Source organism: Danio aesculapii, chromosome 2 (assembly GCF_903798145.1).
Source record: "Danio aesculapii chromosome 2, fDanAes4.1, whole genome shotgun sequence".
Taxonomy (NCBI): Eukaryota; Metazoa; Chordata; class Actinopteri; order Cypriniformes; family Danionidae; genus Danio; species Danio aesculapii.
Window position 1 is genome coordinate 56,751,105 of NC_079436.1, and position 25,000 is coordinate 56,776,104.

The 25,000-nt window shown below is 33.0% G+C and overlaps 1 protein-coding gene across 1 annotated transcript in view; it reads right to left on the reverse strand.

Moving 5' to 3' along the window:
• sbno2a (strawberry notch homolog 2a) overlaps window positions 1–25,000 on the reverse strand; it is a 101,864-nt gene that overhangs the window by 66,633 nt on the left and 10,231 nt on the right. Inside the window, 2 exon segments of the mRNA XM_056446285.1 lie at window positions 9,412–9,486; window positions 14,062–14,229. Of these exon segments, the coding sequence (XP_056302260.1) occupies window positions 9,412–9,486; window positions 14,062–14,229 (243 nt within the window).

Sequence of the window (25,000 nt, forward strand, 5' to 3'; positions counted from 1 at the left end):
GCCAAAATATTATTAAAATTTTCCAAGTTGCTTCCAAACTCATCTACAACTAGCCCAGACGTTGACCACACTACAAACAAGTCATAACTGAATGCTATAAGAAAGAGAAATTCATCATTTATTGTTTACCTGGTGTTTTGTCTATGATTATCAGCTCACCTCTTTGACAGGTCTTCAAATTTGAGTGTTCATTCATGTCACACAGAATCATATAAGTTAAGCTTAAACAAAGCACACAGTCGGAGCCGAAAGGAGCCATGATTCGTTCGCCTCTAGAGTCTTCTGGTTTTTGAGTCGTTCATTCATCATGTAGCAGCATGTAAAGAGAGATGAATCAAATCTGAAGATTCGAGAAATGAACGAATCAAATGTCTTTCACGCGATGAACGAATGACTTAAACCCGATAGAAGACTTGAAAAAGGAACTAATATTCTGCTCCCCCTGCACATTGTGCGCGTGCGCAAATGAACGAATCACTCCGAAAGAACTCGACGCTCGAGTCATCCAAACGATTTGTTCAATATGAACGACTCGTTCAAGAACGACCCTCGCTAGATCACAGCTGATTTATGATAGACACAGTGGAGAAAACTCTGCAGGCACGCGCTCATGTCTGTATCCAGAAGTATCGCTGTAAAACGGCCGAAAGGAGAGGAAAAGTCACGCCAAGCAGTCACAGTGAGTGAGAAAGAGAGAGAGAGAAATTAAATTTACTTTCATTCTCTCATCGCTATGTAACAGGTCTTCTGCTGTAAGTGTCAGTGAAAGACTGATCCAGCAAACACACATACAGTGAAAGTGTGCACAGTTTCTGTGATTTTAAGTAGTTGGAGTGTTGTAAATACTCGCATTCAGCCGCTCGACTCCCTCGCCATAGTCAGCTATAGCGCATATGAGATAAACGATGTCAGTTCATATTAACCGGTTATGATTATTACTGAACCGATACCGAATTGTCCGCGTCTGCATCGAGGTGCACGAAGAAACAATTCATTTTGACACCCCTACTACCCCACAACAATGAAAAGCTTATTTATTCAGCTTTCAGATGACATGAACAACAAGGTTTAAGAACAACTAGGGTGATAGTTAGGAAGACAATACTTAAGTAAAAGACATTTTGTACATTTCTTTCCATAAATATAACAAATCTTAATTTTTGATTAGTATATGCATTGCTAAGAACTCAATCTGGACAATTTAAAAAGTGATTCTCAGTTTTTACCTTTTTGCACCCTCAGTGTTCAGATTTTCAAATAGTTATATTTCTGCCAAATATTATCCATCCTAATAAACCCTCACAACAATGAAAAGCTTATTTTTCAGTGTTTTAATGACATGAACGTCTAAGTTTTGCAAAAACTGACCAAGTGTTAAAAACAGCTAGTGTAATAGTTATGAAGAAAATTCTAATTATAGTTTTAATCAGATTAATGAAATATGGAATCAAACATATGACATAAAATAGTGGCAGAAGAAACAGACTATAAGACTGACTGTATTGCAATAACAAGAGGTTAATAGAAATCAACTTTAACAGTAACATTTATAAACTGTCCAAAACATGGCTTCATTTTCTGTATGTATGTTGAGTTCAATATAGTAACAAATCTAATACAGGAAAGGTCCAGGTGAGCTATTTATATGCAATTTTGACTTTGCATTGATGTCCCTGCATGCCATTAATAAAAAGATGTTATTCCTTAAAGCATCTCATTTTGTACTGAGCATGTCTGGGTGAAATTTTACATAATTGTAAGATTAAATGATGTTGAACTTTAATGCAAATTAGGAAATCAAAACAAATAATACCAATTTTTAAAATGGTTAAAAAAAAAAGTCCCTCTGAGGTAGCCGTATCTCCATATTTAATCTGCACCAAAGAGGAAACGCATAAATTAGCATTCAGTGACCCTTTATGAAAAACTGATTAAGCTGTCTGCAACATTTCTTTAAAAAAAAGTTATTATAACTACTTTTATTATTAACTATTAAAATGACCTTCACAAAAAAACCTGATATTTCTAGATATTTAGATACTATTAATGACTTAACTATTTAATGACCCTTGATAAAAAATGGATTAATCTGTCTGCAACTTTTCTAAAAATAAAAGCACCTAGGGTTATCAAAATCGCTTTTAATAGTTAACTAAAATATTTAGTCAACCAATAAAATGATCCTTCATGAAAAACTAACAAAGCTGATATTTAACTGATATTTAACTATTTAATGAGTTAACTTCTAATGACCCTTCATGAAAAACTGATTAAACTGTCTGCAACATTTCTGGAAAAAAAGCATTTAGAATCATTATAATTACTTTAATAGTTAACTAGAAACTTGAAATAAAATAAAGATTCAGCTAGAGCAAAACTTGAAACAAAACCAAAATATTAATATATAATATCAGCAAAAATGTATATGTTGAAATTAAAAACATAAACGGAAATAAAAATAATGCTAAATAAAAACAGTCAAACAAACAAAATGACAACAACAAAATAAATAAAAATAAAAATGACTGAAAATATAAAAATGAAAACCTTTAAATATATTAATAAATGCTACAATACATTATAAAATAAGAGAGGGTTTGAAGATTATTAAGCATATCTATTTCAATAGACATTATATGGCAAAAACATAAAATTGACATTTCATAAACAAACCTTTTCTACATGGGGTTAATAACCGTAAAAAGACATCAACAACATAAACCATACATAAAATAAAACCTAAAAATTTTTAAGAGCTACTTTTTAAAAATAAAAAAACAGTCTATAATCTATTAATCTATATATATATAGTATGTATAATACTTTAAAATATTAAAATATATTTATATATATATATATATATATATATATATATATAAATATATAAATATATATAATATATATATATATATATATATATATATATATATATATATATATATATATATATATATATATATATACACATACACACTATATTATATAATATATACACACATATATATATATAAATAATACACACACATATATATATATATATATATATATATATATATATATATATATATATATATATATATATATATATATATATATATATATATATATATTCAAAATTGCTTTTTATAGTTAACTAAAATATTTAGTCAACTATAAAATGATCCTTCATGAAAAACTAATGAAGCTGATATTTAACTGATATTTATTTAACTATTTAATGAGTTATAATGACTTCATAATGACCTTTCATGAAAAACTGTATATATAAACTGTAATTAAAAAACTATATATATATATATATATATATATATAAATAAACAAACCTTATGGATGATCTCTAATGCTACTGTCACAAGAAATGCAGGCAAACTAATAAGCTGCATTTAAATATTGTAAAAACATTTTCAATGCTTTGAGCAGTAAACCTGTTTTTAAACCTGGGATTTATTTCATTAAACTCACAATCAAACTTCAGAACTTCATTTACAAACCTTATTTAATGCAAACACAGGGATGTTAGGAGCGTTGATGTCCTTGAGATCTCTCTCAGCATCGTACTTCAGGTCATTCGACACACTGAACCTACAACAAAGCAGATTTCCAGACAAAAAAAAAAACAAGTCATCAGAGTGAATGAAGAATATAAACTAATACAGACTGACAATGGCTATGTTTCCATTTAAAGATGCAAATTAAACGTATGCACAAAACTAGAATTTCACATAAAACCTTTGCGAATAAAGCAGCGTTTCCATCCAGTGAAAAACAAAAGAGAGCAAATTTCAGTCAGAGAAGTGCAGTTTAGTGTGTTTGGAGAAGCCACTGTGGTGCTTTCTTCTCTAATAAAAGAGTTGCACCTAAGAAGATGAAACACAATGAACGTGGTGGCTTTTGGAGGCGTGAGCTCTTTGGGAGAACAGACAGATGCTCAAGACAGTTGTGGAGGGAATAATAATTGAATAATAATAATAATAATAATAATAATATTGAAGCACTATGACAGACTGACATCTGAGGCTATGGAAATGAGCAAAACAACATTTCAGGGGCCTCATGTATCAATCCTGCGTATGCACAAAAACTTTGCGTACGGCAGATTTCACGCCACGTTTGGATTTACTAACGATGAAATGAACGTGAGAATGTGCATTGGTCCATGCCCAACTTCATGTCTGGCGTACGTGCATTTCTTGTGTGTGTTTGTTTTATTTCCATTGGCGACTCCTAGAGGCAATTGTGTTAAATTGCACACTACGAAGTATCTTCGAACCGTGCAATGCCAGCTGTATGGATGGGATCATCCACATTTCTAGCAGGTATATAAGGTTTTCATACCATGCAGTTGAACCACGGTAAAGTTAGTTTGACGTTTGACATTCATTAGCTCCTGTTATAGTTTGAGCCAAAAATAGGTCAGATAGGCATAAATATATGCCTTTATGTTGCACAAGGCTTAATTTCTCGATTTAAAAAAAATAATTAACCATACGAATGAATTAAACAATTCAACCTTATGAACATTGCAACCATATGCACAAGACTAATTAGCACTCTATTTATTTTATACATTTTTTATATCTTTTAATGTAAAAATTGTAAGTCAATTAAACTCTGACACCATTTGAGATAAAATATTTAAATAAACTCTAAAATTGTGTGTCGCCCAGGAGTGAGGTAACTCTCTCCTCAAAAGGTGTTTAGCATCCCCTGTTCCCCCACACTTTGACAGTGCGCCGCTGTTCTCCTCTTAACCTGCACCTTTACATGGGACCATTATTTTTTAAATTCACTCACAGTGCGATGTTCAGACCCCACTGCATTAACGCGTCAGCTAAACTCTTCCACTCTATTTTTTTTTCTTTTGTTATTAATTCCGGATGACAAACCTGCAAATAACACAGTTTTTCGCGCGGTCGACCTCCAATAGGAGCACCTCCAATTCACATTCTGTAAAGTTTCTCTTCTTGCTTGCTTTTGCCATTGCTTTTTCGTTTGGTTTTGCCAAAGTAGAGTCATTACCATATTTATTACGAGAAGGAGGTAGGGAGGGGTTTTGCGTTCGTGCACGTGCGCTCAGTTGCATGTTAATTCGGATGTACAAAGAAATATGAGATTTTCCAAAATGTGCATGAAAATAGGTGGATGGAAACACAGCTAGTGAACATTATTGCATGTTTGTTTACCACAGCGCTCTTTTCCGTCCCTTTAAGAAGTTCTCCAGTATGATTCCAGCCACAGTGCGTCCTTTCCACACCAGCTCCGTCTCCGATCAGAAAACCTGCTCGCTGACTATTCTGAAGAATCACTTCGTGTTGCTGAACACACACAAACACAAATGCAACTTCATGCACTTAAACTAACTTTAGAGACCGTTTTTGATTAGACTTATTTTTCTTATTTATGTTTTAATGTCACATCAGCAACATTGGCTATATTTTTGGCTGCACTTGTAAATTTGTAATCATTGCTGTTACTTATTCATTCATCGCACACTAACACTAATTAAAAAGTCATAAAAGATCTTTCAGTCTGATCCATGATTTCTCCAGAAGACATCTCTTTCATCATACATTTTTAATTAGAAATAGACATTATGTACCTGGCAGGCGTAGATGATGGCCTCAAGCTGCAGGGCTGACAGAAGGCCTGTGTTTATGGTGCTGTCTGGAATGGACAGTGTGTATGTGATGTCAGGAGGAGGAACGCTGGACAGTGTGTTGGTCTCCACACGATATCAGGATGAGAGATTCCTATAGTAGCTGTGCACATGTAAACAGAGCATTTATTCACTATGGGAAAACACTACTTTACATCATTAATGTTCATGCAAGGTTCTTAAAATTACAACTGTGCATTAAACATGCTATCTAAACAACTTCTAAAATATTAAATGCATTAAATGTGCAACGCAATTAAACTTTATAAATACAATATGCATTAAATGTGCCATGTCAATAAACTATGCGTTTATTGTGCAATGTAAATAATCAATATTAATACAATATGCATTAAATGTGTAATATAAATAATTTTAATACTATATGCTTTAAATATGCTCTATCAATAAGAAATTTTAATACTACATGCATTAAATGTGTCATGTAAATAAACTATAATTTCTATATGCATAAAATGTGCAAAATATATAAACATTTAAATACTGTATGCATTAAATGTGCCATATAAATAAACTATAAATACCGCATGCATTAAATGTGCCATATAAATAAACTATAAATACTGCATGCATTAAATGTGCCATATAATAAACTATAAATACTGCATGCATTAAATGTGCCATATAAATAAACTATCAATACTGTATGCATTAAACATGCCAGGTAAATAAACTAAATACTGTATGCATTAAACATGCCATGTAAAAACAATAAATACTGTATGCATTAAACATGCCATGTAAATAAACAATAAATACTGTATGCATTAAACATGCCATGTAAATACTCTATAAATACTGTATGCATTAAATGTGTTATGTAAATAAACTATCAATACTGTATGCATTAAACATGCCATGTAAATACTATAAATACTGTATGCATTAAATGTGTTATGTAAATAAACTATCAATACTGTATGCATTAAACATGCCATGTAAATAAACTATAAATACTGTATGCATTAAACATGCCAGGTAAATAAACAATAAATACTGTATGCATTAAATGTGTTATGTAAATAAACTATAAATACTGTATGCATTAAACATGCCATGAAATAAACTATAAATACTGTATGCATTAAATGTGTTATGTAAATAAACTATAAATACTGTATGCATTAAACATGCCATGAAAATAAACTATAAATACTGTATGCATTAAACATGCCATGAAAATAAACTATAAATACTGTATGCATTAACATGCCATGAAATAAACTATAATACTGTATGCATTAAACATGCCATGAAAATAAACTATAAATACTGTATGCATTAAATGTGTTATGTAAATACTCTATAAATACTGTATGCATTAAATGTGTTATGTAAATAAACTATCAATACTGTATGCATTAAACATGCCATGAAATAAACTATAAATACTGTATGCATTAAACATGCCATGAAATAAACTATAAATACTGTATGCATTAAACATGCCATGAAAATAACTATAAATACTGTATGCATTAAATGTGCCATGTAAATACTCTATAAATACTGTATGCATAAATGTGCCATGTAAATACTCTAAAATACTGTATGCATTAAATGTGCCATGTAATACTCTATAAATACTGTATGCATTAAATGTGCCATGTAAATACTCTATAAATACTGTATGCATTAAATGTGCCATGTAAATACTCTATAAATACTGTATGCATTAAATGTGCCATGTAAATACTCTATAAATACTGTATGCATTAATGTGCCATGTAAATACTCTATAAATACTGTATGCATTAACGTGTTATGTAAATAAACTATAAATACTGTATGCATTAAATGTGCCATATAATACTCTATAAATACTGTATGCATTAAATGCCATGTAAATAAACTATAAATACTGTATGCATTAAATGTGCCATGTAAATACTCTATAAATACTGTATGCATTAATGTGCCATGTAAATACTCTATAAATACTGTATGCATTAAATGTGTTATGTAAATAAACTATCAATACTGTATGCATTAAATGTGTTATGTAAATAAACTATATAATACTGTATGCATTAAATGTGTTATGTAAATAAACTATCAATACTGTATGCATTAAACATGCCATGAAAATAAACTATAAATACTGTATGCATTAATGTGTTATGTAAATAAACTATACTGTATGCATTAAATGTGCCATGTAAATAAACTATAAATACTGTATGCATTAAATGTGCCATATAAATAAACTATAAATACTGTATGCATTAAATGTGCCATGTAAATAAACTATAATACTGTATGCATTAAATGTGTTATGTAAATAAACTATACTGTATGCATTAAATGTGCCATGTAAATAAACTATAAATACTGTATGCATTAAATGTGCCATGTAAATACTCTATAAATATAATATGCATTAAATGTGCCATGTAAATACTCTATAAATATAATATGCATCAAATGTGCTACGTAAATAAACAATATGAATACAATATGCTTTAAATGTGTAATATAAATAATAATTTAAATAACATTTGCAATAATGGCCCGTTTCCCCTGAGAGGTACAGTACGGGTTCGGTACGAGTCACCTTTATCAAGCTTGTGTTTCCACTGCCAAAAAAGTACCTTTTTGGTGGGTGTGGTGTACGACCGAAGTTTCAGACGACGTCATTTTTACTCGAGGAAATGTCACAGTAAGCTGTAGGTACGCTTTTAGGTACCCTTTGGCAGTGGAAACGGCCATAAAAACGTACCGTACCACTCATGGAAACGGGCCATAAATGTGCCATGTTATTAAACTACAAATACTATATGCATTAAATGTGCTATGTAAATTATGTTAATACAATACGCATTAAATGTGTATATAAATAAACATTTAAATATGATATGCAGTAAATGTTCAATGTACATGAACTATAAATATGACATGCATATAGTATTTAAATTATTTATAGAGCATATTTAATGCATTACATGTGTCATATATAAGATCAAATACTAGATAAATAAAATGTACAATATACATAACTATTTAAATAATATGTGCATTAAATTTGCCATATAATAAACTCAATATTGTATGCTTCAAATGTGCAAACAATTGAAACACTATATGCATTAATGTGATTAGAGCATTTATTTGCTAAGGAAGCACCCCTTCTAGAGATTTCCATTATGAATTTTATGCAAAGCTCTTCAAATTAATATAGTGCATTAAATGTCCTATGCAATAAAAATGCTGAAATATTACATGCAATAATATCCAACGCAAATAAACTATAGAACACCTATTAACACAGTTTAAGACCCCAAAACAACTAAACCTTAAACAAACATATCTTTTCCTTTAGCGTTTCTCTGATCTCTGACTGCACAATCTGATTGATGTCACTAATTCATGTTTATCTGAGCTTTGTTTTTCTGCCTGCTATGACTTTTGAAATTGTAAACAACCATGAGCTTGCAGAAAGGCACTATATACAATGTTTTAAAACTATTAAGATTATTAAGCCAACATTATATACAGATTCCACTCGTGCTGCCTGTGTGCTGTGGATTAACATGGCATGGTGTGCTGATTTACATTTGGATGGCTTATATCTGCATAAGTGTCGGCGTGCCCCAACTCCTCCGTCTCTTCATCATCTGCTTCCTCCTCTTCCTCGGGTGGTGGAGCAGGAGCAGCAGCAGCCTGTAGAAACAAAGATGATGAAATGTGAAGAATTGAGGACAGAGTATTAGGAAACAGAAAAAAGGAGAACCTGCCTTAAATCCTGCCACTGATGGAGACAGGATCGCGTTCAATTCATCCAACCTGCCAGGAAAGGCGCTCAGGTTTAGCTGAAAAACACAGATACAGAGATGAAGTTAAACACTCGCAGAAACATACATTAAGACTATAATGCTTACAATAATGTTACTAATACTAAGAAAATGTTAGCATTTCTATGACCTAATGTGATACCCAAATATACTTCAGTGTTTCCCCTACCATTATCTTAGGGGGGCACCCTGCCCTCCCAATGGTTTTCCCAGGCCCTCTTGAAGTCAAGTTAATTGTATTTTATATAAAGCACCAGTTTCCCAGAGATGGGTTGCAGCTGGAAGGGCATCCGCTGCATAAAAACATATGCTGGATAAGTTGGCGGTTCATTCCGCTGTGGCGAACCCCAGATTAATAAAGGGACTAAGCCGAAAAGAAAATAAAATAAAGCACTAGATCACAACTTATTTTATTAACAAGCTAAAATGGCTGTATGTAATATCTTATTTACACAACGACATGTGATTTCTGTCTCTACATGGTCGCGCCATTACAAATTTCTGCTCTCTGAATCGTGCATGGTGTAGTTCTACATCTCTCTGCTTTATGGGAATGAGAGTGCACGTGCTACACTGACAGGACCGAAGCATATACAAGCAGCCACAAACAGGTAAATGATGCGTGGCGGCGATCTATGTGCTCGCGGTCACAGCAGCTAAAACATATACAGATGGGATGGGACGTCTGTTTAGTTTTACTGGCGCAACTCGAGCGAGTGATGCTCTCTTTGTTGCAAGTGCAGCTTTGTATTTGTATGTGTAATATATATATATATATATATATATATATATATAACACATATATAAAAATTAGATTTAAAAGATTAATAAATGCTTTTGGAGTTGTCCTTACATTGACTTAGTTCAATTAACTGATGTAATCAAATCAAGACTTACTGTACAGAGTTAACAAACAAAGGCCTATAAACCATTTCATGCACTCATGTCATTGGGGCCATGACACATCCTGCTTGTATAAAACTATTTCATAACTGTAACAAAAGGCAATTAAATCATAACTTGATGTTAAAACAGATCTCATAACATTTCAATATTATCAATGGCTCTTTTTGGATTCGTGGAAGCTATAGAAATTAAAAATATAAAACAGGAAGTATGTTGGGACCATTGTTTTTGTTTACATCCCTCAAAAATGGTTTATAAATAGTCACACAATTTCCAATATCATAGGCTAGACCAGGGGTTCTCAACCTTTTTCACTTCGAGGCCCATCTCCTTTTACAAAAATAGCTTGAAGGCCCAAACTGATTGTCTGGGGAAAATGCTTATTTTAAAGCTTTATTTATTAGCTAAACATTTTTTTTGCATTCTACTATTATTCTCTCATTTTTCTACATCATTTTATAAAAAAGCTAATATTAAATACATTTTAACACAGATTCAAAGCTCCTGATTTCTTTACTTCAGTTGTTCTTTACAACTGAGTGTATTTGGGCCTTTTTCTTCAATAAATAAAACTGTCAGGACAACAGGAGATGGCATTAAAACCTGCTGCTGCTTGAATTAGACTGACTACTATTCATTATTAATCGTACTATTTATATCATTAAATAAAACAAAGAAATGTAAAATACAGTAACAACACTCTAAATCAGTTAAACATCGATCTGAAGAGTTTGCAGCGGAATATTTTTAATACATTATATTATGGAGTTCGCTGTTCACTGCTGAAACACCACCGAGTCTCGCTACATCCTACTTTACGGGCACGCGTCCGTTATAAACAGGACATATTTGGACAACTATCCAGATATTTTGAAGTGTTCACAAAAAGAGAGCACACATACGAGTCGCAGACGTGAGGTACGTGCGAACTGGTTATATAACTCATAACCATCGTTACCTTTACATTTTGCATGATGGTTTGATTTATACAACTGAGAACGTAGTCCTAGTTGACGTGCAAATACCGACGTCAGTATTTAACAGTGAGGCTGCTTTTGAGTCCGAATTAGCCATTTCAATACAGAAAATGGAAATCCCATTACTTCGATCATTTTAATATGACATATTTAATAATGAAATTAAATCATATAGTTTAATATTTAAGTTAATTTTAAGCCGTCCTCACAGCCCACCTGCAGGATCGCTGAGGCCCACCGGTTGAGAATCCCTGGGCTAGATTAATGTGTGAAAAAGGTAAATGTTTGAAACTGTTGTATAAATACAAATATCACACTCGTAGCTGTGTGCTATGGCTGTATATCAGCACGGCTGGGCACGAAGGCACTCAGCCTGCAACCTCAAGCCAAGAAACACCTCCCAGCAGTGCCGATATACAGCCTATCTCAGTGCTACTCGTGTGATATTGCTCATTTATTATACAGCTGTCTGGAATACTCGATTCTGATTGACCACTCACAACATTTTAAGCACTGTATTCCGAGATAACAACAGCTGAATAACAGGGGACTTATCCCGGAACTTCGAATCACCTTTATATATATGTATCTGCTTGTCTGTCATGCCGTGGTTTTTGACTGGTGCTATCTTGTAAAGAAATAATAATAAGGTTAGTCTATGTTTCATTCAGCCAGTTTAATGTCTGTCAGCTTTGAGTTTGGCGCCATCTTGTGACCGAATAATGCTGTTACGACTAAAGTTTATTTATTTTTATTTTATTTGTTGCACATTGCATGTGTCTTTTCTTTGTCCCGCCTTCTTGTGTTGTTTTCTGTTATTCCATAGGCTCCCCATTCCAAACGTGATCCATGCTCTGATTGGCTGCTGGTCACAAAGGCCTATAAAAAGGAAGTTCCGGCAGGGTTCGGACAGTTCATTTGTGGTGTGACGGTTGCTGGGAGTGGAGCTCCTGGATTACCCTACCCCTCCGGCTGACGACCAACATTTAATCTTGAACAATTGATCATGCGTTCAACTTTTTGAGAGCTTGAGCTTGTAGGGGTGGCCTGTCTATTTATTGATTACTTTTGACTATGGTTTATGTTTAGGGAGAAGTTAAGCTTCCTGTATTTTTAATATTTCAATATTTATAGGTCTATATTTAGTTCATTTACTTTGCAGATTCTTTTGTTATTTTGGCCTGTGGCCAACCTGAAGAGATGCTCATTTAAAATGACTATTTTTCTATAATAAATCTATTTATTAAATATATTACTCTCAACCTAGTGTCCGAGTTTGGTTGTCGACCGAAGGGGATCTTTTGCATTGCAAGTTTTTGTTTTATTTGGGAAATCCACCACCCACAACATTTTTTTTCTGTTTATTATGCCCATGTTGTTTTCCCCTAGACTTGGGGCGTAATAAATGCGCAGGTTAGTGTATAGTCCAGCTTTTTTCGCTTCTGTCATCTCATCGCTTAATTCAAGAACTAATAAACTATTAAGGCTCAGAACAATGTTTTGTTGCTAATTTTTATGTTTTGGAGCAAGAAGCCATGTAACAAGCGGGATAGTGGAGATGACAGTGGACTTCAGGAGAAACCCCCCTGCCCTCCCCCCAATCACCATCATGAACAGCACTGTGGCTGCAGTAGAGTCATTCAGGTTCCTGGGCACCACCATCTCTCAGGATCTGAAGTGGGACATTCATATAGACTCTATTGTGAAGAAAGCCCAGCAGAGACTGTACTTCCTTCGTCAGCTGTGGAAGTTCAACCTGCCACAGGAGCTGCTCGTACAGTTCTACTCAGCTGTCACCCAATCCATCCTCTGCACTTCAATCACCGTCTGGTTCGGCTCAGCTGCCAAAACCGACCTCTGTAGACTACAGCGAATAGTCCGGACTGCTGAACGAATCACCGGCACAACCCTTCCTACACTTCAAGAACTGTACTCTTCCAGAGTGAGTAAAAGGGCTCGCAAAATTACTCTGGACGCCTCACACCCAGCACACTACCTGTTCGAACTGTTACCGTATGGTCGACGCTTCAGAGCACCAAGCACAAAAACAGCCAGACACAGGAAAAGTTTCTTTCCTCAGGCTGTCTACCTTATGAACAGTTAAATATTCCCCTACTGTGCAATAAATATGTGCAATACTTTCTCATACGCACTTGTACACAGCACCTTATATCAATATACAATGTAATACTCTCTACATTCGCACTTGTACACAGCACCTTATAACCTGTATATTTATAACAAATCTGTACATACAACTCAAAATCCAGGTTTCTTGACTAGCTGCATCTCTGTTTAATGTTTATCATTTTTATTTTTATTTAATTTTTTCCATATTTATTTTGTGTTGTCACTTTATGTACACTGGAAGCTTCTGTAGCCTAAACAAATTCCTTGTGTGTGTGAAGCACACTTGGCAATAAAACTGATTCTGATAAAGTACATCTAGGATGGTTGTTTTTACAGAATAAACCTTTTAGTTTTACACTACAGTGTTCTGCTTTGTGGCAGGCTGCCGATTAACCTGTCCGGCTTTATTCTGTGATAACCTCCTGGATGTACTTTATCCCTTACATATTAAATGACTCAATATTGTCATATGTCTACTTAATACACATAATCAGTTTAAGAATGTGCATGGATCAATCTGCTTGTTCTTGTGGTATTCTGTTGAAAAAAAATCAGGCAGGTAAAATCCCTGTATGAATACCGGTCTCTGACTGTGTCCAGGTATATCCCAGTACATCTGTGCTGCAGGACCCTCGCCAGGTAACTGCGCCAGACTATCAGTGCCAAATCCTGAAGGTTCTGGATACTCCAGCAGAGAATCAGATGGTGAGGAGAACAGCGATGCCACCTCGTCTGTGCATGGCAGATCCTAAAAATAACCACAGAATGAAATATGTTCACTATAAGTCACTACTATTAACAAGTGAATGCATGATACAATAAAGTTTCTGATGTGCATCTGTGCATGACTTTCATTTCATAGCTGAATATATTACAGAAGGAATTGTTTGTGTATTTTCCATGCAATAAATTGGCTTTCACACAAAAGCACCATAAAATTAGTACACACAACACATGCACTATGCCATCTGAAGTCATATGATTGCTTTGCATGAGGGCAGATTAGGTCCTAAAAGGAATAGTTCGCCTAAAAATAAAGTAGTTCATACTTCAGTTTAACATTAAAGAAGATTTTGAGCTGAATTTGTTGCTCTTGGTGGTTTATATAATGGCAGTGAATCGTTGACTATATGTATTAAAGCTATTAATAATGTAAATGATGTCCATTTCCCTACACAGAGCGATCAATTCACATAACAAAACCTCAGTGTGTCATCAGGAGCCATGACTACTGATTTGGACTCATCTGTGTGTGTTTATTTTCATCTGAAAAACCTGTCACCATTCACTGCCGTTATAGGAATCACCAAGAATTGAGCATAAAATCTTCTTTAATGTTCTACTGAAGAAATAAATTAATCTTAGATGACCTGTGAGTGAGTGCATGAACAGGACATTTTCATTTTGGGGTGAACTATCCCTTTAAGTTTTCCTAAATTGAAAAGTGCAGCAATGATATCTTAAAATAAAAAACAAGTGAGACCAAATGAGAACAGGACATGAGGGAGAGTAAATGACAACTTCATTTATGGCTGAGGTATTACTTTAAAAGCTGCGATACCCAGAAACGCAGCTCATAAAATCTTGTGATATACGATGCGCGGGCTGCGGTTTGTTTTTCACGGCAGCTGTGGACTCAACACATTACTTCAGACATGGCCAATGTCCAAAAACATTAGCTGTAAATCTGTCAAGTGATGGTTTTCATTCCTAGAAGCTTCCGACCGTATTCCTGATCACACTCAATGTGTTGCACAGAGAGAGAGCCAATATTGAAAACTACACAGTGCTAAAGCAAACTCACATGTCCACGTTTAATAGCGTGCAGACAAAATTCATTCATTTCCTTTTCGGCTTAGTCCCTTTATTAATCCGGGGTCGCCACAGTGGAATGAACCGCCAACTTATCCAGAATATGTTTTACGCAGCGGGTGCTCTTCCAGCTGCAACCCATCGCTGGGAAACATCCATACATTCTCATTCACACTCATACACCACAGACAATTTAGCCTACCCAATTCACCTGTACCACATGTCTTTGGACTGTGGGACAAACCGGAGCACCCGGAGGAAACCCACGCCAACACAGGGAGAACATGCAAACTCCACACAAAATATGAACTGACCCAGTCGAGGCTCGAACCAGCAACCTTCTTCCACATATTGCTTGTGCTATCCACTGCGCCACTGTGCAGCCCCCGCAGACAAAATACTATAGCAAATAAACTTTACAGCAATTATAATGTCCTATGCTACAGAAAAGAGCTATAAGAACTGCAAATCGACAAAATATACAAGTTAAAGGAATATTTTTTTTAATTAGGCTAATTTTACTGCTCTCCTAAAGTTATATAGTTAAGTTTTACCATTTTGAAGTTCAATCTTCCTGACACTTTTAGATTAGCTTAGCTTAGCATAGATCATTGAATCAAATTAGACCATTAGCATATCGTTAAAAAATGACCAAGAAGTACATTTTCTTAATAATGCCATACTGAAATGATATTATGGAGTGTCTAAACCTAGCTGGGGACTATTTTCAGCTGCTGTTTAATATCAGTGCACTGCGGCAGGCATGGTACAGCAGCAAAAATTCCTGATTATTACATAAGAATGAGATTATAGTTTCTAGACACATCTTCCTAAAAAATTGTCTGTCTGTTTTAGCACATGACAACTACAGAAATGAAAATTCTTGGCTGAAAGTGAAAACTGAAAAAGAGAAAGCCAAGGCTGAAAACCGAAACAAAGAAAGAGATTATGCCAATCATTAATCCCATTGCATTTATAGTTTATATAAGTGTATAGTGAATATATATGACTGTGTACTAACCTTACTAAAATCAAGGCATTGCAATTGCATAAATTAATATTAAAGTTTCAAAGAATAAATTAATTACAAATTATGCAAAATAATAATTTATTTATTATTATTTATTTAGCACTTAGCAACAATGGGTTATTACTTATAGGGATGGGGACTTCAGACAGATAACATAGCTATTGAGTGGTTTATCTTGTCATCTGCCTGAGTTTTCAGAAAGATTTGACAGTGCATAAATTAAATTTGTCAAATTTAATTGAGTTTAACCTGAGTTTAACTAAAGCCACATATATAGTAAACTAGCTCAGAAAGGATTTGTCTACTTATTATTATTATTATTATTATTATTATTATTATTAATATTTAAAGCACTTTCTTGCAGGATTTTACTTAACATTTCAGACAATGAGGGTACATGCTACACATCTAGTTCAGACAGACCAGTCCTTTTTTTTCTGCATTCTGATCTCCCTTTCTTTTGTGCGGCAAGATGCTAATGGTCTAATCCGATTCAATGAACTATGCTAAGCTAAAGTAAAAATACTCCAGCCAGAACCAGAGATCAGCTGAATAGATAAAAAAAAAATGGTCAAAATTGCACGGATTACATAAAAAACAACCCTTTTTCTGAAACAAAACACAATCAGCATATTTCAATTATGGACTGCATATTTCAGAAAACATGATGAGGATTAAAGAATTTGTCATTCAATTTTGCAAATACAAAAAGTATACAAGTTATTAATAAAATTCAGGATTTAATGTTGGGTCAAATATGGACAAGCCCAACGATTGGGTTAAAAACAGTGTCATTTCAATTTGATTTAAAACCCAGTGTTAGGCTTGTCCATATTTGATTTTTGTCCAGTTGGGTTATTACAATTCAACTTATTTTATAGAGTGTATAAAACAGGGCTACTCAACCCTGTTCCTGGAGATCGACCTTCCTGCAGATTTCAGTCGCAACCCATATCAAACACACCTGCCTGTAATTATCAAGTGCCGTTCAGGTCCTCATGAATTGGTTCAGGTGTGTTTGATCAGGGTTGGAGCTAAACTCTGTAGGTAGGTAGATCGCCAGGAACAGGGATTATCACCCCTGGTCTAAAACATAATGGAAAATTCTGTACAGGTGAAGCTTTTGATATTAATTTATGAAATATTAATTTACAGTGCATTTACAATGCAGAAGATTTAAAAAAATCTTTGAGTAACAACCTTGTTTGTTTATTTTTCAGTATTGATTATATTTATCAGTACAGTAAACTTAAAGTTACAGTACAGTAAGCTACGGCAGTGTTTCCCAACCCTGTTCCTGAAGGCACACCAACAGTACACATTTTTAATGTCTCCCAAATCAAACACACCTTAATCACCTAATTAGAACATGAGACTCCAAAACCTAAAGTTAATTAGTCAGGTAAGGGAGACATCCAAAATATGTACTGTTGGTGTGCCTCCAGGAACAGGGTTGGGAAACACTGAGCTATGACAGAGCCAAACACAGAGTCCCTCAACAATCAAATGAAAGCTACCAGATAGTGTAATCTTCTATAACGGCCTCTTTAAAGCGCTCTACTGAATGCATCCTTCAATTTTGTGCAATAAAAATGATGTCTGGCTGTCAAAAAACCATCAAATTGTCTTGTATTTTTCTGGAAATACTCTGCTCCAACTGCCAGACGTCCAGTTGTGCAATTTTTTCCATCTAGGATAGCGAAACGGCCAATTTAGTGGAGATAAAACAGGGTCAGGATTGAACGACGGGACAATAACAGTAAATTCTTTTGGACAGGAGGAAATGAGGGGAAAGGTCAGAACAAGAGATGAAATGTCTGAACCAATCTGATGCTGAAATAAAGAAACACACAGCAATAGCTGGATCTCACACGCCACAGTCAAATCCTCCAAGTATACTTCTCAATAACTGTGACTTTCTACACTGCAAGTGAAGCGGTCTCATAACACTAACTAATAGGAAAGCCATCAGATTGGAGAAAACATTTTTAATAGAAATAGATGTGTAAAAACTTGCACTGCATGGGATATTTTAACAATTATTTTTAGAAAGCATCCAAAGAGATTACAATAAATTCAAAATTGACGTTATATTTAATGATTTATATTGAAATGACTTTTATATAAGCATAACATCATACACAAAGATTAGAAATATAATTATTAAAAAATAATATGCATTTAAATAAACAAATGTCTAGTAAAATTCATAACAAATTAATGATATTTGCATTTTTTTGCTGGTCAAATAATAATAATAAAGTATATTTTTAAATTAGGTTTTATTTGTCTGTTTTGGTTTATTAACTTTAAGGTTATTGTGGTTTTTTTAAAAACATTTTTCTTTATTTGATTTTTTAAACGGCTACAGTTTTATTAATTTTAACCAGATAAACAATTAAAGGCTGTTAGAGTAGTTAAAATACAGCTAAAAACTAAATCTAAAAACAAAGTAAATCAGAAATACAAGCTGAATTCATTCATAATTATAAAATAATAATATGCATTTAAATAAACAATGTTAAACAAAATTTATAACAAATTCATGATAATTGCATGACATGGTTTTGGCTGATGTAGCACTTCAAACAATAATAAAGCCTATTTTTTATTAGTTTTTATTTTCTGTTTTGGTTTGTTAACTTTAAGGTTTTTTATTTAGTTTATTTATTTATTTATAAACATCTACATAGTTTTATTTAGTATTTTTTATTATTCTGTTTTGGTTTGTTAACTTTAAGGTTTTTTATTTAGTTTATTTATTTAAATATTTATTTATTCATTTATTTATAAACATCTACATAGTTTTATTTATTATTTTTTATTATTCTGTTTTGGTTTATTAACTTTAAGGTTTTTTATTTAGTTTATTTATTTATATATTTATTTATTTTGAACATCTATATAGTTTTATTTATTATTTTTTATTATTCTGTTTTGGTTTATTAACTTTAAGGTTTTTTATTTAGTTCATTTATTTAAATATTTATTTATTCATTTATTTATAAACATCTACATAGTTTTATTTATTATTTTTTATTATTCTGTTTTGGTTTACTAACTTTAAGGTTTTTTATTTAGTTTATTTATTTAAATATTTATTTATTTATAAACATCTACATAGTTTTATTTATTATTTTTTATTATTCTGTTTTGGTTTATTAACTTTAAGATTTTTTTTAGTTTGTTTAGTTTATTTATTTATTTATTTTAAATGTCTATATAGTTTCATTCATTATTTATTTTTTTTATAAATGTCAACATAGTTTCATTCATTTTTTTAACCATATAAACAATTAAAGGCTGCCACTGTAGTTAATATATAGCTAAAAAATAAATCTATAAAACAAAGAGTTCAGACATGCAATGCTCAGCACGAGTACACCCTTCACAAATGTCTCTTTTAAATTCATATTTTAATTCAGAAATAGGAAGCTCTACAATATTGTATTTGTGCATATCCATTAGATTAGTCAGTCCTGAAGCCAAATCTGGAGATTATCTAATAGAATAACTTACGATAATGATCCAAAAAAAAAAAAGGAAATTTTTAGTTGAAGTTTTGTAAATTGTAATTGTTTTTTGTATTATTGAATTATTTTGTAAAATTGAATTTTGTATTATCTTTCAATTTCTAAATATGTTTTGTGACAAAAATCCTATTTTAATAAATATATCTGTTTAATAAATCTGTTTTGTTGAAATATACCAAAATACATTGCCTATATTTACTGAGAAATGGATAAAAACATTCATTTTCAAAATGGGCTGTACTCATTTATGCTGAGCACTGTATAAGCTTTTTTTAAACAAATAATACTTTCCATTTAAATAAACAAATATAAAACAAAATCTATTAAAAACAATAACGATATTTGCATATACCACAAATAATAAAAGGATTTGTTTTTACTTGGGTATTATTTTTGTCTTTGCTTTTTTTCCTTTTTTTTTTTGCTTGTTTTTTTTTCCTTTTGTTTTTGATTTATTTTTTAAAAATGTCTATATAATTTTATTCATTTCTTAACTAGATCATTAAATTAAAGGCTGCTACTTAAAACTACAGCTAAAAAATAAATCTATTAAAAATATTATTTCTAAACATTAAAATTACTATTAAATACTAACTATTTATTTCTTTAAACACTGATTTATTTTGAAAACGTATTAAAATATTTTATTGCTACCTGATACAAGATATAGTTAAAAAAATCTACACTGTAAAACCTAATACACTGTAAAACTTGAGTTACTTAAGGTAACTCAAACCATTTGAGGAAACTGCTTGCAACAAACCATTTAAGTTCAAAAACTAATCCTAATGAGTACTGTGAACTTAATCTATTTGAGTAAATTAAGCAAATTGAGCACAGTAAAACCCAATAAATGGAAAAAAAACTCAAACCATTTAAAAAACTAATCTATATGAGTTATGTGAACTTACTCCATTTAAGTTGAAGGAATGAGGTATTTAACTCGTTACCTTCAACACCGAGTTCAAAACTCTTTTTAAATGAGTAGAAATAACTATCAGTAAATTGAGTTAACTACACATTATATAGTTGACTGTTGGGTTTTACAGTGCATTAAACTACACTGTAAAAAATTATTTGATCAATTAGTCCTGACAGCATATGTTTTAGGTCATTCTAACTTATTAAACAAAGTTATTCATGTTCTAACTTAATTTTGAGTTACGCAAGCAGTTTTAAGTCAGTTTAACATAATATAATAACATATTATAAAGTTCAATAGACTCATAAGATTAATTTGATTCAGCTTAAAAAATTAAAGCAACCAGGATTTATTTTACAGTGTATAAACATTTTTAAATGCATACAAAAAATGTTAATCCAAAAAAAAATAAAACTAAATTTAAACATATGCTCAAGTCTTAGGAGTTAAAAAATATCTAAAACATAAATAACATGATACACAACTAAAAACAAAACAATCAACAGGCCTCCACCTTCTAAAGTGAAGCTTTACGAACTAACTCAAAAACAAAAGCCAAAAGCTCTTGAATATATGGAGCAGCCCAACACGAACACATAATCAAACCTGTATCTTTATCAAGCACAATCCTATCTGCTCTGAAACTGTAGTGCAAGAATCTGACAGAGAAGAGCATTAGCTTCATATCACAGGTAAAATATAAGATCTGACATATAAATGACAGCAAATACACTGAAATACAGGTAACATTCACTCAAACACTCCAGCATGTGTTTGCTCTGGGGTGTGGTGGTCTCCTGTCAGGAAATGATGCTTTTTTTGGTCTACGTTTACAGACAGCCAAGCTACATTTCATCACATCTACTTTAAGAAGTGATGACAAGTGTGTGTGCTCTTGATAGTATGCAAATAGAGAGTAAACAGTGGCTGAAACACAATAAGAAGCATTCAAGCGTTCACAAAGAAGACTGAACAATCGAAGATTAGAGCAGGAAACATTGAGCTGGCAAACCTATGCTTGCTAGTTTCCATGTTCTCATGCACACAGAGAAAATAAACCTTTTCATGTGTCAAAGAGTGATTAAATGTGATTAAATGCACCCTCTGAAGTACATGCTTTTGTTTTGCACCACTCGAAAAGATTTTTTGATACTAGAATTTACAATTGCACTCTTAGTTGTTACAGTCGTGGTCAGAATTATTCACCCTCCTGTGAGTTTGTTCTTCTTTTTCAAGTATTACCCAAATGATGTTTAACAGATTCAGGAATTTTTCACAGCATGTCCTTTAATAATATTTCTTTTAGAGAAAGTCTTATTTCTTTTATTTCAGCTTGAATGTTACGTTTCACGTATGTTTTGTTTGTTCTGTTTTGCGTGCTCTTCTCTTTTTCTTCCGCTGTGTGTCATGTGCTGGTTGTAGGTGTGCAACCATTGGTCCAAGGAGCTGTCAATCACCATCGACACGCCAATCAGAACCGGGTCCGCTCGTATAAAAGCCGTGCGCTTGCGCTGTTCTTGAGGAGCGCTTGGCTTACAGCCAGACTCCTCACTTGTGTTGGCCAGCCTGTTCATCTGTGTTTTGATTACGATTTGCTGTATTCTAGTTTTCTCTTTATCAAGAGACTGCTTTATTAGATATGCTTGTGCAGCTCAATAATTATCTAGTGAGAAATTGAACGATCTTTGTGAGAATTGGATTATATGAGATTGTGTTTTGCTAATGGCTAACAGTGTGTACTTTATGAGAACTCTAGTATTGTGAGCCGCTTAGAATATTTATTTGTTAGTTAGTTTGAGGAGGCGTTGCACATGTGTAATTTTGTTTTGAGGTTATGAAGTTTAGTTAAGCTTCGTGCTGAAGATTACGGTTTTGTTTCTGCATTTTTCTTTGGTTAGTCAGTTTAGTGGGTTGGGCTTTAGTTAGATCGTTTTGTTGTATTTATTTCTTTGTTTTGGCAACACTCCTATTTTCTTTAATTTGATTATTTAACATTACATTTATAATGCATTCTCTATTCTTTGTCTGACATTCATTAAATACTTAATTTGTTTCACTTAACAAGTGGTCGTTGTATTCTCTGTCATCCAGCATCAGTAGACTCACTGAATGTTACGTTTCATCCTCTTTAATATCTTAACAACTTAAACACGTAACATTGAATAAAAGCAGTTTTTCATGTTGTAAGCCATTTTAAGGTCAATATTATTAGCCCCCTTAAGCAATATTTGTTTTGGATTGTCTACAGAATAAACCACTGTTATACAATGACTTGCCTAATGACTAGAGGTGTGACGATAACCGCATCACCGCCTTACCGCCATAATGAGATGTCAACCGCGGTGATGTGGTTATTACACCGCCCATTTTAGTTTATTATTTATTTTTGCTTGTGAATCTTTCAGGATTGTATAGAAAAACAGAATAAACTAAATAAAAGGAATAAAAGGCCTGACCTAAGTATTTTCCACCTAAATTACAAATTTAGATTACAAAACGAAAACACTGAATCCTTTTTAATAACCAGCATAGGCTGTTTTTATTTTAAGCCTATTTTAATAAAGCAGGCCTACTAACTCAAATCAATCGCTCCACAGAAAATAAGCATTTTTAACGCACCGCTGTAATTCCTATATCCCAATCCCTTTATCAACATTTTTAATACAAGTCATTATTTTAAAGATTATGACTTGAGAATATAATTTTACCTCAGCGCTGCACTTTTCTCCTTCACCCTCTCGCTGAGTTCTGGTGACGGAGTGTTGTGAAGTAGTTAAACTCTCAAACTGGCACAGGAATATCAGTATATTAATATAGGCTTTGCTAAAAAGCTGGTTAAATGTAGGTCTTTTTTTACAGAAGCTATACAGAAGCGCGAGCTGCGACCACAGTGATGAGTTAACAATCGCATATATTTTGACTTAAAGTAGGCTATAGGCTATAGCATATAATAATTTTGTGTAAAGACATTTATAAAAACATGTAGCTAATATATCACAGGGTTTTGTGTAGGAGCAATTATAGTAGAGCATTAATTAAACTGCACAGTTGTGTAGCGGATGGAGACGCACAAAAATACACAATTCAGATATTTTCGCCGGAAGAAAAATATTCTTTGAACGAATTTTGTTTTGTACAATTTGTATCTTAGTTTTGTCGATCAGTTATTTACAAAATAAACAAGAATAACTAATAAACTTTGAGGTGAAGCGATGTGCCTCAGGGTCCGCTATATGCCGCGGCCAAAACACAAACCGGTTAAATACAATTGTAATATAAATAAAATAAAAGTGAAATATTCAGTTTGGAATATTGAATCTTTGTTAAGTGTATGATCAAAATTAAGAGAGCAGCCTTTATTATCACTCTTTATGACAAACATCCATTGATCGGTCAGTTTCGCTTTAGTTTAATCAAAGTGTTTGAACTTTTTGATAATTTAGGCAAAGTGGTCTGCATAACCAATGATTGAACTTATCCATCTGCGACCCACCCATAATTAAACATCATGTAGGCGAGCTGGATTACCTGAATCGTGTATTAACGGCTGCACCAGCATAACCATCTGCGTATTAATAGCAGCACCAGCAGATATAAGAGAGTTTATTAAAAAGCCTATATGAATATACTGATATTCCTGTGCCAGTTTGATAGTTTAACTACTTCACAACACTCCATCACCTGAACTCAGCGCGAGGGTGAAGGAGAAAAGTGCAGCGCTGAGGTAAAATCATATTCTCAAGTCATAATCTTTAAAATAATGACTTGTATTAAACATGTTGATAAAAGGACTGGGATATAGAAATTACAGCGGTGCGTTAAAAATGCTTATTTTCTGTTGAGCGATTTTATATATATACATGGTTTCCGCTACATTCATTCTTCCATGGCAGGGTGCCACGCCAGGATTCATCCCGCCATGGCTACATTACAGCTGCCCATTCAAAACATTTTATTATTTTAATAGAGGGTGATAATCGCACCAAAGTGTATTAATGGGTAAATGAGTTTTAACAGCGCAAGCTTTTCTGTAACCGTAGTAGTGCTGTGCGTCTTTGTTTAACCCTTTAAGGTTACATGCTGACTGACTGACTGGCTGACTGACTGGGACAGGTGCGTGATGCCTGAGGCCAGCAAACACGACGCCGTTTTACTTTACTTCAGGGCGCATTATTACCGGTGGCATTCATAAATATTCCTAGAAAATCTAATAAATGCTGGA